Consider the following 12,213-nt stretch of genomic DNA (forward strand, 5'->3'; position numbering starts at 1 on the left):
TTTTTGTTCAGTGTACATATATTTTTTAATGCAAAAATACTTGTTTGAACTTAAACAACTAAAACCAGGCAAAAAAAACAGTGTAGAAATTATAATGAACCTACATTTTTTATAATTTAATCTCTGAACTATTTTTCTTCAATTACAGTATTTTTAATATAGAATATAGCAGCGCAGTTTGGATTTGGTTGATTTTGTGGTCTCAAACCAGTGAACTTATTAACATTCTTCATCAGGAAATTGGGCAAAATATAATTATTGACAATGAAAAAGATGGGAATGTTGTTCCCTTGTCATATAATTGCTACATTTACTATCAATATAGCATTAAAAATAGTTTTCCAGATTGCATTTAGCCCCAAAAAATTGGGATGCGAATGAGACATCCTGGTTCAATTTGGACCCTGGGGCAAAACCAATTGAGAACCCCTTATGTAGATCATAGATTTATAAATAACATTATTCAGGTGAAGCCTGTTGGTGGACCATCCATCCTGCTTCCAAACAGAGGTCAGAGGGTGAGAAGGTACGCATCGGAGATGACCTCATCCTTGTCAGCGTGTCATCAGAACGATACCTTGTGAGTACACCCTCAGTCTATAAACATCTCATTAAGAATAATACATATTATAGGCTTTTTAAAGTGTCCATCCCCATTGAACAGAGCCATAATGCCAATCAATCCTGTAAGGTTAGCCAAAGATTGCAGATCGTGTTCTTGGACTGAAGGTATCTCCCTCCCACATAGTTCAATCTGTCCATTAAAGCAGACCAGACATTTGGGATAGGAAGCTAAGAAAGAGCAGGGGAAGGCCACATATGTACAGCTGGGATGAAGAGAGCAACACTGTCAAACTGAACAGCTACTGTACCCTACCTTACTCTGTCCCCTATCCCTCCTTCCCTACACTGTGCAGCCTGGCCAGCCCTGCTCCCCTGTTCCTCTTCAGGCCCATCAATGAGCATCTCCCAGACCCAGACACCCCTGTGTTATTCCCACTGTGTGGGCCTCAGCGCCTTGGCATGCTGGGCCTGGAAAACATCTCCAGCATGACGCAGGGAGAGTGTGACAACAGCCAACCCAGCCAAGCCCATGTTTATGGGTCTTCAGCAGGGATATGGCAGCCCTCGCTAAGCCAGAGTCCCACTGTCATGTTACTGTTACTGCCACGGCTCCGGGCTCTGCTGTCACCAGTGAGATGCTCCCTCTAACCAGGCCTACAGAACCTCCAGGTCCAGTAATGGAGGAGGGAGGTCGAGAATTCCCCAAGTGTCTGGCGCACGCACGCACGCACACACAAACCCAGAACCCTCGAAACTGGCAGATTCCCGAGTCCACTCGCAGTCCTGTACACTCTCCAGCGCCAGCCTTTCTCCAGTTTGATGAATGATCCTAAATCTACTGCAGCGATAACAGCCTTCCTATCACGCCCTCCAATGCATGCATAGACAAACCTCTGAGTTGTAGCCTGGCCCAATTCCTTGAATCAAACTGGGTATTTGACATAGGCCCTGCAGTATAGGCCTACTGGTAGTGTGTCCCCATACTGTAGATATTGATAGTGTGTGTAACATAATGTTCCTCTGTCTTCACCAGCACCTGTCCATCTCCAATGGCAACATCCAGGTGGACGCGTCCTTCATGCAGACTCTGTGGAACGTCCACCCCACCTGCTCTGGCAGCAACGTGGAGGAGGGTAGGTCCAACAGTTCATTTATCGTCACTGGCTTATAATGTTGTTTGAAATGTTGTGGGTGTCAATTAAAGGTGCTGTTAATCCATCCTCCTAAAGGTTACCTGCTGGGTGGCCATGTGTTGCGTCTGTTCCATGGTCATGATGAGGTTTTGACCATCCCAGGGTCTGACCAGAGTGATGAGCAACAGAGGTGAGACCTACAGCTGGGAAACAGCTAAAAAGACTCTAAGAAATTAGTTTTCCCCTTAGTCTGTTGTGAATGTGGCTGACCTGGCTGACGCTGGGTCTGTCACTACTCAGTGTGACGCTGGGTCTGTCACTACTCAGTGTGACGCTGGGTCTGAGAGAAGCACAGAAATAATGTCTGCCTTGCTTTCTATAGTCACACAGCGCTAGTGATGACAGCCAGCAAGGTAGCAGAGGAAAAGGCACATGGGGGTCGGGGAGACAGTGCTCTACTCCGTATAACCATCGCCAGGCGCCGAAGACATGTGAAGGACTCTTCATCTTCCTCCCAGTCACACTGTCAATTTTTAGGTCACTGTTTGTGTGTGGCAATAATATGCTGCTGAATAAATAGCCTTGGCTTTCCGCTTGAAAGGGAGCATTTTCTTAAGACCTTACACTCTGGAGCCAGTCACCCACATCATTAATAGACAGTGTTGCTCTCGGTCTCCGTTGGTTACGTGGGTGTCCTGGATGAAGGATGCGCGCGGTTGCCGTGAAGGTAAATATTAAGGTTCATCTGAGGTCCCATTCTGAGCCTTCCTTCCTCTGACCTGATATCACTGTGACAGAAGGGAATAAAGCAGTCAGAGATGGAATCCTGCTAAAGTCATAAAACATGACCATTATGAGCCTGTGGCAGTATTAAAACATTGCAGTGATCTAGACCTTTCATGCACCTCTCGTGCCCCCAGGATAGTGAACTATGAGACGGGGAATGCAGGAGCGAAGGCCAGGTCTCTGTGGAGGCTGGAGCCTCTCAGAATCAGGTGAGTTCAGCTCTTTTTATTTCCTCTCTAGGTTTTCTACCTCTCCTTCCCCGCCTCCCTCTGCTCTGACTCACTTTGATGTTTCATTATGCTTTTTGACACCAACCATTTGTAAAGTATTTGAAAGATTCAATATCAGTGGCTTTCCTCTCAGATATGCCCTGCACTGTCAGATCTGGAATTTGTCAGCCATGTTTAATCTGCTATGGCTTTGACACTGTTTTGTTTTGATGTAAGCATCTGGGCAAAAATGTCTAGTCATAAAAATGGGTATTACATGCCTAATTATTTAGGTGTTTTCAGCCATTTAGTAATTATCTATGCACATGACATGATGCCAGCTACTTAACAGCTAGTCTGGCAGCTAGTTAATCATGTGTACACAAACTAATTAGGGGATATAATGCTTCTAGGGGCTTGTTGTTGTTCTTGATACCGTTGTGTGTTTGCGCGCGTGTGCGTCTCTGTGCCCCTGGACAGCTGGAGCGGGAGTCACATTCGCTGGGGTCAGCCCTTCCGTCTCCGCCACCTCACCACGGGGCACTACCTGGCCCTGACGGAGGAGAGGGGGGTGGTGCTGCAGGACCGGGAGAAGTCTGACACTTCCTCCACAGCCTTCTGCTTCAGAGCCTCCAAGGTCAGCGCTCAGGACCAGCTATATCTCTCACACACACATGCAGGGATACATGTACGCACACACACAAGCGCGCACGGACGTACAAACACACACACACACACACCTCAGACTGTCTCTCGATCACAAAGTTGCTCTGGAAAATGTTTCGACTTGTGGCCCCATACCAACCAGGACAAGGTTATTTTAAGTCTGTTCTTGGCAAGGGTGTTTTAGACTGAGCCAGTGATTGGGAGCAATTAGTGACCTCCTACTTATGGATCAACAGCATGGTGTAACCCACCATATTACTGAGGCAGTTTATCATAGGCTTAATACACTTTACATTTCATACCTTTTCTATTGTGTCCATTCTTAATGGGGAAACAAATCTATAGTGATTCATGGGGTCTTGCCTGTGGCCATCATCTGTCACTTGCTCAGTGATCTAGGCTATACGCACTGTATCTCCTCTTCTTGTCTCTTCCTCCGTCTGCCTCTCTATTAACCTAGACATCCTGGCGTGTGTAATATTATATAGAGATGTCAGTGCTCCTCCAGTCCTTGACCAGCCTGATACAGATCTGTCAGCATCTTTTAAATTGCTTTTCATAGATCAAGTTCCCTCAACACTTTGCATAATCAAATGTGTGATTTGAATAAAACTGCATACATTGTCTGGAGCCTGACTTGGAGACTTTCATCAAAGTTTCATTAAACGGAGTGTGATATCTTGATGTGTTTGGGTCCTTCCTTCCCTCCAGGAAAAGCTGGAGTCGAGCCCTAAGCGGGACATCGAGGGCATGGGGATGGCAGAGATTAAGTATGGGGACTCAATCTGCTTCGTCATGCACGTGGCTACAGGACTCTGGCTGTCTTACCAGGCGCCTGATGTAAAATCATCTCGCCTGGGCCCTCTCAAGAGACGGGTGAGACACCAATGCACTGATTTATTTCTCAAATGTTTGATACAGTGAGAACTTGCTTTAAACATTTCTAGCCTAATGAATTAACTGACTTTCAACTTTCAGTGAGAATGGTTATGGTGGGACTATTACACTAGCAGTAATAAAACAAATCCCATTAAAATAACAATTGACCAGAAGCACATGCAATAAATATAATGATATATATAAATATAATACATTCCCAGAGCAGATGATGATTCTTTTGGTGGTTTTCTAGCCGATAATTTTGAAAGAAGTGTGCTTTCTCTGTAACTAAATAAAACACGGATCTGGCTGTAATGAATGAGATGTGAGAGGATTGCAGTATCGGTGTGTGGGTAAGATCACTGGGGAAGCCAAACCAGGGAAAAAAGACATATAACAATCGATGTGTTGTGATAATTGCGTTGTTTGCTCTCACTTCATGAGAGCCCATGAGTCCAGATTGCGCAACATTTCTATAGGCTATGCAATTGCACGAGAAAACAGAGTTTTGATAGCCACTATTAAAAAGAGGAGGATCCCATCAGCTTTCTATAGGATAGGCTTACTATATTTATTTCTCAACTTTCCTAATATTAAGCACATACTGTAGCTTCGCTTTACAACAGGAGTGGCATTAAAATTAACCATGGTTTTTAAGTGGATAGATGACATGTATTTCCCCCCCCTGCCCCAGTTCTGAGACAGGTGCATGGTAATGGTCCATTCTAAATCCAAAATAATTTCACACATATATAATTTAGTATACAGTGCATTTGGAAAATATTCAGAAATCTTGACTTTTTCCACATTTTGTTACGTTGCAGCCTTATTCTAAAAAAAAAAAAATGTCCCTCAGCAATCTACACACAATATCGCATATTTAGAAAGCAAAAACAGGTTTTTAGAAATTTTTGCACATTTATTAAAAATAAAATACATATCGTACTTACATAAGTATTCAGGCAGTTTGCTATGAGACTTGAAATTGAGCTCAGGTGCATCCTGTTTCCATTGACCATCCTTGAGATGTTTCTACAACTTGATTGGAGTCCACCTGTGGTTAATTCAATTGATTGGACATGATTTGAAAAGGCACACACCTGTCTATATAAGGTCACACAGTTGACAGTGCATGTCAGAGCAAAAACCAAGCCATGAGGTCGAAGGAATTATCCGTAGAGTTCAGAGACATGATTGTGTCGAGGCACAGATCTGGGAAAGTATACCAACATATTTCTGCAGCATTGAAGATCCCCAAGAACACAGTGGCCTCCATCATTCTTAAATGGAAGAAGTTTGGAACCAACAAGACTCTTCCTAGAGTTGGCCCACCTGGCCAAACTGAGCAATCGGGGGAGAGCTCTAAAGAGAGCTCTAGAGGTCATCTGTGGAGATGGGAGAGCCTTCCAGAAGGAAAACTATCTCTGCAGCACTCCACCAATCAGGCCTTTATGGTAGAGTGGCCAGATGGAAGCCACTCCTCAGTAAAGGGCACATGACAGCCCGCTTGGAGTTTGCCAAAAGGCATCTAAACATTCTCAGACCATGAGAAACAAGATTCTCTGGTCTGATGAAACCAGGATTGAACTCTTTGGCCTGAATGTCAAGCGTCATGTCTGGAGGAAACCTGGCATCATCCCTTTTGGTGAAGCATGGTGGTGGCAGCATCATGCTGTGGGGATGTTTTTCAGCTGCAGGGTCTGGGAGACTAGTCAGGATCGAGGGAAAGATGAATGGAGCAAAGTACAGAGGGATCCTTGATGAAAACCCACTCCAGAATGCTCAGGACCTCAGACTGGGGGCAAAGGTTCACCTTCCAACAGGACAACGACCTTAAGCACACAGCCAAGACAACGCTGGAGTGGCTTCGGGACAAGTCTCTAAATGTCCTTGAGTGGCCTTGCCAGTGCCTGGACTTGAACTCAATCGAACATCTCTGGAGAGACCTGAAAATAGCTGTGCAGCGAAGCCATCCAACCTGACAGTGCTTGAGTGGATCTGCAGAGAAGAATGGGAGAAATTCCCCAAATACAGGTCTGCCAAGCTTGTAGCATCATACCCAAGAAGACTCGAGGTTGTAATCGCTGCGAAAGGTTTTTTAACAAAGTACTGAGTAAAGGGTCTAAATGCATATGTAAATGTGATATCAGTTTTTCATTTTTAATAAGTTTGCCAACATTTCTTAAAACCTGTTTTTGTTTTGCAGTTATGGGGTATTGTGTGTAGGTTAATGAGGGGAAAAAACAATTGTATTTATTTTAGAGAGGCCGTAAAGTAAGAAAATACGGAGAAAGTCAAGTGGTCTGAATACTTTCCAAATGCACTGTTTAAGAATACTTATCTCACTCCCTTTTTCTTCCATGTGTAATATGCAGTAGACTATGTTTTGTATAACAGCACAATCATAATATTTATTCAGGTTTTTCTTTCGGGCTTGGGCTCATAAGCATATGCATATTTTCTAATATGTGAATGGGTGTTTTGAATTAATCATCACCTTAGAAAGCGCTGTGCATTTCATTGTGTTGGGCTTTGAAACAACATACACAACAACCATGTTTTACACTGTTTCAACCTGCTGTTGAACTTCTTTCTTCAAATTGATCATCACAGTGAGGTGAATTTTAAAAGTAAGATAGGCCTACTGTTTTGATGAGAAGTGTTTGATGTGATTTTAGATTGTATTGATGTTAGAGGGACAGTAGAGCCCTGAGTACCAGGCCATTAGGACCTGATGGAGGAACAATAGAGCCATGAGTACCAGGCCATTAAGACCTGTCGGTAGTTAGCAAATTGGGTACTACCAAAGCATGTCCAGAGTGCATAAAATGAGATTATGTAGAATGTTACTGCGGTCATGACTTATGACTGCCGGTGTGGTGGAAATGTGGTCACCGCAACAGCCCTATGCCAGGACCATTCACAGTTGAGCTCACTTAGCCAATCAGCGTTAAGCTAAACTATTTACATTTGTTATTATTAATGCTTGTTGGCTTTCCTTGTATTCAATTCAAGGAAAGGCGGCAACAATGTCATACTCTTTTTGACCTAACAGCATCAGATAGATTGGTTACACATATAGAGACAGAGGGGCGCTGTTTCGCTTGCTTTCTTCGTTGAGATGCATTCAGCCTCTTGCGAATTGAAGGAATATTATGAAACACAATGATACATTTAGTCTTTGTAAAAAAAAAAAAAAAAATTGGTCAATGTTTTTGGGAAGCCTGGCTTTCCTTGGAATCCACAAATACACACCACTGGAGGATTGTGCGATTATATGACAGTCCCTCAACTCCACAGCAATGCAGCCTAATGGCCTGTAATGTCAGCCTAGCCATACTCAACACCGCTAATCAGGGGTTGGAACCAACATTATTTTCCAATAGTTTAGTTCTGTTCCACTATTCTGACCAGCAAAATAAAGTTCTGAACCGGTTCAAACCCCCCCCAAAAGTACCAGTTTATTTAGTTCCTTTCTGTTCCTATTTTAATCTGTGGGATCGACATTAGTTTTTACATTTAGCTCATTAAATTACTCCACCAATCAGTGCGGATAGAGCAGCGTGCTATAGACAGGGAAAGCTAATTGTTTACATGCTTGATGGACAGACAAGTGTAGTGCGCGAGATGCAACTAAAATGTTGCGGGTGGGGAGCAAGCAAAAGAGAGGGATGGACATGGAGGAGGCTTGGCTTGAAGCGCTTACCATCATGACATGACGTGCATTATAATGTGTTTAGGATATTATAGTAGGCCTATCATTCCTACTTCACTGAATTACATAATTATATACTAGCTACTTACGGAGGAGGAGCTGCTAAAATGGAGGAACTTTGAACGTCCAAACATTGGCTCAACACCCTGGACCAGAGTTAATAAAAAGCTTGTGTGTGAAGCGGCAACAGCATTCAAAACACGTCATACCTATTTGTAGTTTATAAATCCAATGTGAAACGTGATAACTAATAGTGTTCTTAACTAGCCTAGAAAAAGCTGACAGGCAGACACTGCTAGGAGAAGTTTGAGTGACAGAGTGAGTGCTTTGAATAGGTGCGTTGATAGCAAAAATAATGCTCCGAACTCTTTAGAGATACTGGTTCCCAGTTGGGAACCTACCCTCCCACGTTCAGCTGGAACGGTGGCGCATGGAACGCAAAAATATTCTTAGAACTATTTAACCTCCACACATTAACAAGTCCAATAGCTCAAATGAAAGATAAACACCTTGTTCATCTAGCCAGCAAGTCAGATTTCTAAAATGTTTTACGGCGAAAACATAGCACATATATATGTCAAACCACCACCAGACACAGCTCATTTGAATAGCCAAAACATGCAATCAACAAACGCAGGATTAAAAAATAAATAATTCACTAACCTTTTGAAAATCTTCATCAGATGACAGTAATAGGACATGTTACACAGTACATTTTTTTTCTTCAATAATATGCCATTTATATCCATAAATGTCCATTTACATTGAGTTCATGTTCAGAAATTACTAAAAAATGTCCGCAGGAAATCTAGGTAGCGCGGCAAGATAACGTAAATAGACATCATAAACTTTGACTAAATATACATGTTCTACATATAGTAAGAAAGATACACTGCTTCTTTATGCAATCGCTTTGTTACATTTATTTTTAACGTTACAGAAATCGCACACTATTCAATATTCTGAGACGGCGCTCAGATATAAGCTACATTTCTCCGTAATGTTGGAGTCAACAGAAACACAGATTTCAGCATAAATATTCCCTTACCTTCGATGGTCTTCGTTCAGAATGTTCTGGAAGGCTTCATACTTACCCAATACATCGTTTGGTTTCAAGTCTTGCGTCTTTGTATTAGTTACTGCTAATAACATCAGCTGAAATGCACCCAAAATGTCCTCTGGTCCGGAAAAGTTGCGCATCAAAACTTCAAAATTACATATTATATGTCGACTAAACAGGTCAAACTAAGTGCAGAAGCAAGCTTTATGATGTTTTAAACACACAAAACAAATTTCAATTCAACCGGTCATCGTTAGCTCTTCCCAGGAGTGCTGGAACAAAGGAATGACCGGGACCAATTTGTGCCCCAACGCACAACATATTTTCTCATGGCACACACTAATTTCACTCCCATAGGGCCAATTCTCGCGCGATTTGAACGATTAAAAGCTCTACTGAATGAGGACATCTAGTGGAAGACATAGAAAGTCTCCCCAGGTTCATAACTGGTTGGGAAGGGTGGGGGCGATGACGTCAAAGTTGCTCCAACTTTCATGACCACAAATGCCTGCCCTGTGAGTTCTGCTATACTTACAGACATAATTCCAACGGTTTTAGAAGCTTTAGAGTGTTTTCTATCCAATAATAATTATTATATGCATATATTAGCAATTTTTGACAGATTTGTTTTTCAGTTTACTAAGGGTACCCAATTCCTCCAAAGGGGGCATAAGTCAGCCATATCCTCAACAGGTTTTAAAAGAACGTTATTCACTGGTTCTCAAGATTTGAAAATAACAGTTCTGTTCTGGAACACTAGAGATCACTTTTGTTCCCGGTTCTGTTTACTTTCCTTGAAAGATTCCGTTATTTCCCCATTTTTGGTTCTATTCCCTGAACTGGTTCCAACCTCTGCTGCTAATCTGTCAACTTCTCTCTTTCTCTCTCTTTGCCCTCATCTTTCCTTCCTCCCTCTTTCTCTCTTTTGCTTTCTCTCTCTCGCCTCTCTCTCCTTTGCCTACCCCCCCTTTTCCCGCTTTATCTATGTTCCTCCCTCCTCCAGGCCTGCCTCCACTCTGAGGGTCATATGGATGATGGGCTGACCTTGCAGCGGTGTCAGCACGAAGAGTCCCGTGCTGCTCGCATCATCCGTAACACCACCCGCCTCTTCAGTCACTTCATCAGGTACACCACCTTTAAACCACACAACTACAATTTTGGATGAGGCTTATAGGTCATCCAAATGACCGTGATCACCGTAACAACCATTCGAATAGCAAAACAAATCAAACGTATATTTAAACAGTGCCTTCAGAAAGTATTCACACACCCTTACTTTTTCCACAGCCTGATTTTGGATTTTAATTAATATAATTGTAATAATTATTATAATTTTTTAAAGATTACATTTGATATTTTATAAACAATACAGAACATACAAACATCAACTACATGACACCTGCCCAGACCCACTAGTACAGACCCCTCTCCAGTGCCCTCATCACTTTCCGGCACATGGCCTAAAACTGCACCATTTTGTTTCTCTCTGTAGCCCACGCACTTTCATTAGATTTTTCCATTGTGTTAATGATGGCTGATTGATTCAGTATACGTAGTATATGTTTTTTCAAGATGAGTGATGAGAATTGTCATGTCTTGAAATATTCAGACAGACAGATTAAAAGTATTTTTACATTGTAATAATTTTTACAAAGTGAAAACATGTTTATTGAAAATGAAATATAGAAATGTAACATTTTACATACAGTGGGGAGAACAAGTATTTGATACACTGCCGATTTTGCAGGTTTTCCTACTTACAAAGCATGTAGAGGTCCGTAATTTTTATCATAGGTACACTTCAACTGTGAGAGACTGAATCTAAAACAAAAATCCAGAAAATCACATTGTATGATTTCTAAGTAATTAATTAGCATTTTATTGCATGACATAAGTATTTGATACATCAGAAAAGCAGATCTTAATATTTGGTACAGAAACCTTTGTTTGCAATTACAGAGATCATACGTTTCCTGTAGTTCTTGACCAGGTTTGCACACACTGCAGCAGGGATTTTGGCCCACTCCCCCATACAGACCTTCTCCAGATCCTCCAGGTTTCGGGGCTGTCGCTGGGCAATACGGACTTTCAGCTCCCTCCAAATATTTTCTATTGGGTTCAGGTCTGGAGACTGGCTAGACCACTCCAGGACCTTGAGATGCTTCTTACGGAGCCACTCCTTAGTTGCCCTGGCTGTGTGTTTTGGGTCGTTGTCATGCTGGAAGACCCAGCCACGACCCATCTTCAATGCTCTTACTGAGGGAAGGAGGTTGTTGGCCAAGATCTCGCGATACATGGCCCCATCCATCCTCCCCTCAAAACGGTGCAGTCGTCCTGTCCCCTTTGCGGAAAAGCATCCCCAAAGAATGATGTTTCCACCTCCATGCTTCACGGTTGGGATGGTGTTCTTCGGGTTGTACTCATCCTCCTTCTTCCTCCAAAAACGGCGAGTGGAGTTTAGACCAAAAATATATATTTTTGTCTCATCAGACCACATGACCTTCTCCCATTCCTCCTCTGGATCATCCAGATGGTCATCGGCAAACTTCAGATGGGCCTGGACATGCGCTGGCTTGAACAGGGGGACCTTGCGTGCGCTGAAGGATTTTAATCCATGACTGCATAGTGTGTTACTAATGGTTTTCTTTGAGACTGTGGTTCCAGCTCTCTTCAGGTCATTGACCAGGTCCTGCCGTGTAGTTCTGGGCTGATCCCTTACCTTCCTCATGATCATTGATGCCCCACGAGGGGAGATCTTGCATGGAGCCCCAGACCGAGGGTGATTGACCGTCTTCTTGAACTTCTTCCATTTTCGAATAATTGCGCCAACAGTTGTTGCCTTCTCACCAAGCTGCTTGCCAATTGTCCTGTAGCCCATCCCAGCGCAAGTCTACAATTTTATCCTTGATGTCCTTACACAGCTCTCTGGTCTTGGCCATTGTGGAGAGGTTGGAGTCTGTTTGATTGAGTGTGTGTACAGGTGTCTTTTATACAGGTAATGAGTTCAAACAGGTGCAGTTAATACAGGTAATGAGTGGAGAACAGGAGGGCTTCTTAAAGAAAAACTAACAGGTCTGTGAGAGCCGGAATTCTTACTGGTTGGTAGGTGATCAAATACTTATATCATGCAATAAAATGCAAATGAATTACTTAAAAATCATACAACGTGATTTTCTGGATTTTTGTTTTAGATTCCGTCTG

The 12,213-nt window shown here is 42.7% G+C and overlaps 1 protein-coding gene across 1 annotated transcript in view; it reads left to right on the top strand.

The window, feature by feature from the left end:
• Positions 1–12,213, top strand: part of LOC110505504 (ryanodine receptor 3) — a 160,970-nt gene that overhangs the window by 52,284 nt on the left and 96,473 nt on the right. The window contains exons 7-13 of the mRNA XM_090220746.1: positions 468–580; positions 1,598–1,697; positions 1,794–1,887; positions 2,618–2,692; positions 3,173–3,329; positions 4,070–4,234; positions 10,016–10,137. Coding sequence (XP_090076872.1) covers positions 468–580; positions 1,598–1,697; positions 1,794–1,887; positions 2,618–2,692; positions 3,173–3,329; positions 4,070–4,234; positions 10,016–10,137 — 826 coding nt within the window. The remainder of the gene's footprint in view (positions 1–467; positions 581–1,597; positions 1,698–1,793; positions 1,888–2,617; positions 2,693–3,172; positions 3,330–4,069; positions 4,235–10,015; positions 10,138–12,213) is intronic.

The sequence above is a fragment of the Oncorhynchus mykiss genome, chromosome 25, assembly GCF_057628025.1.
Source record: "Oncorhynchus mykiss isolate SJ-2025 chromosome 25, ASM5762802v1, whole genome shotgun sequence".
In the NCBI taxonomy this organism is placed as follows: domain Eukaryota; kingdom Metazoa; phylum Chordata; class Actinopteri; order Salmoniformes; family Salmonidae; genus Oncorhynchus; species Oncorhynchus mykiss.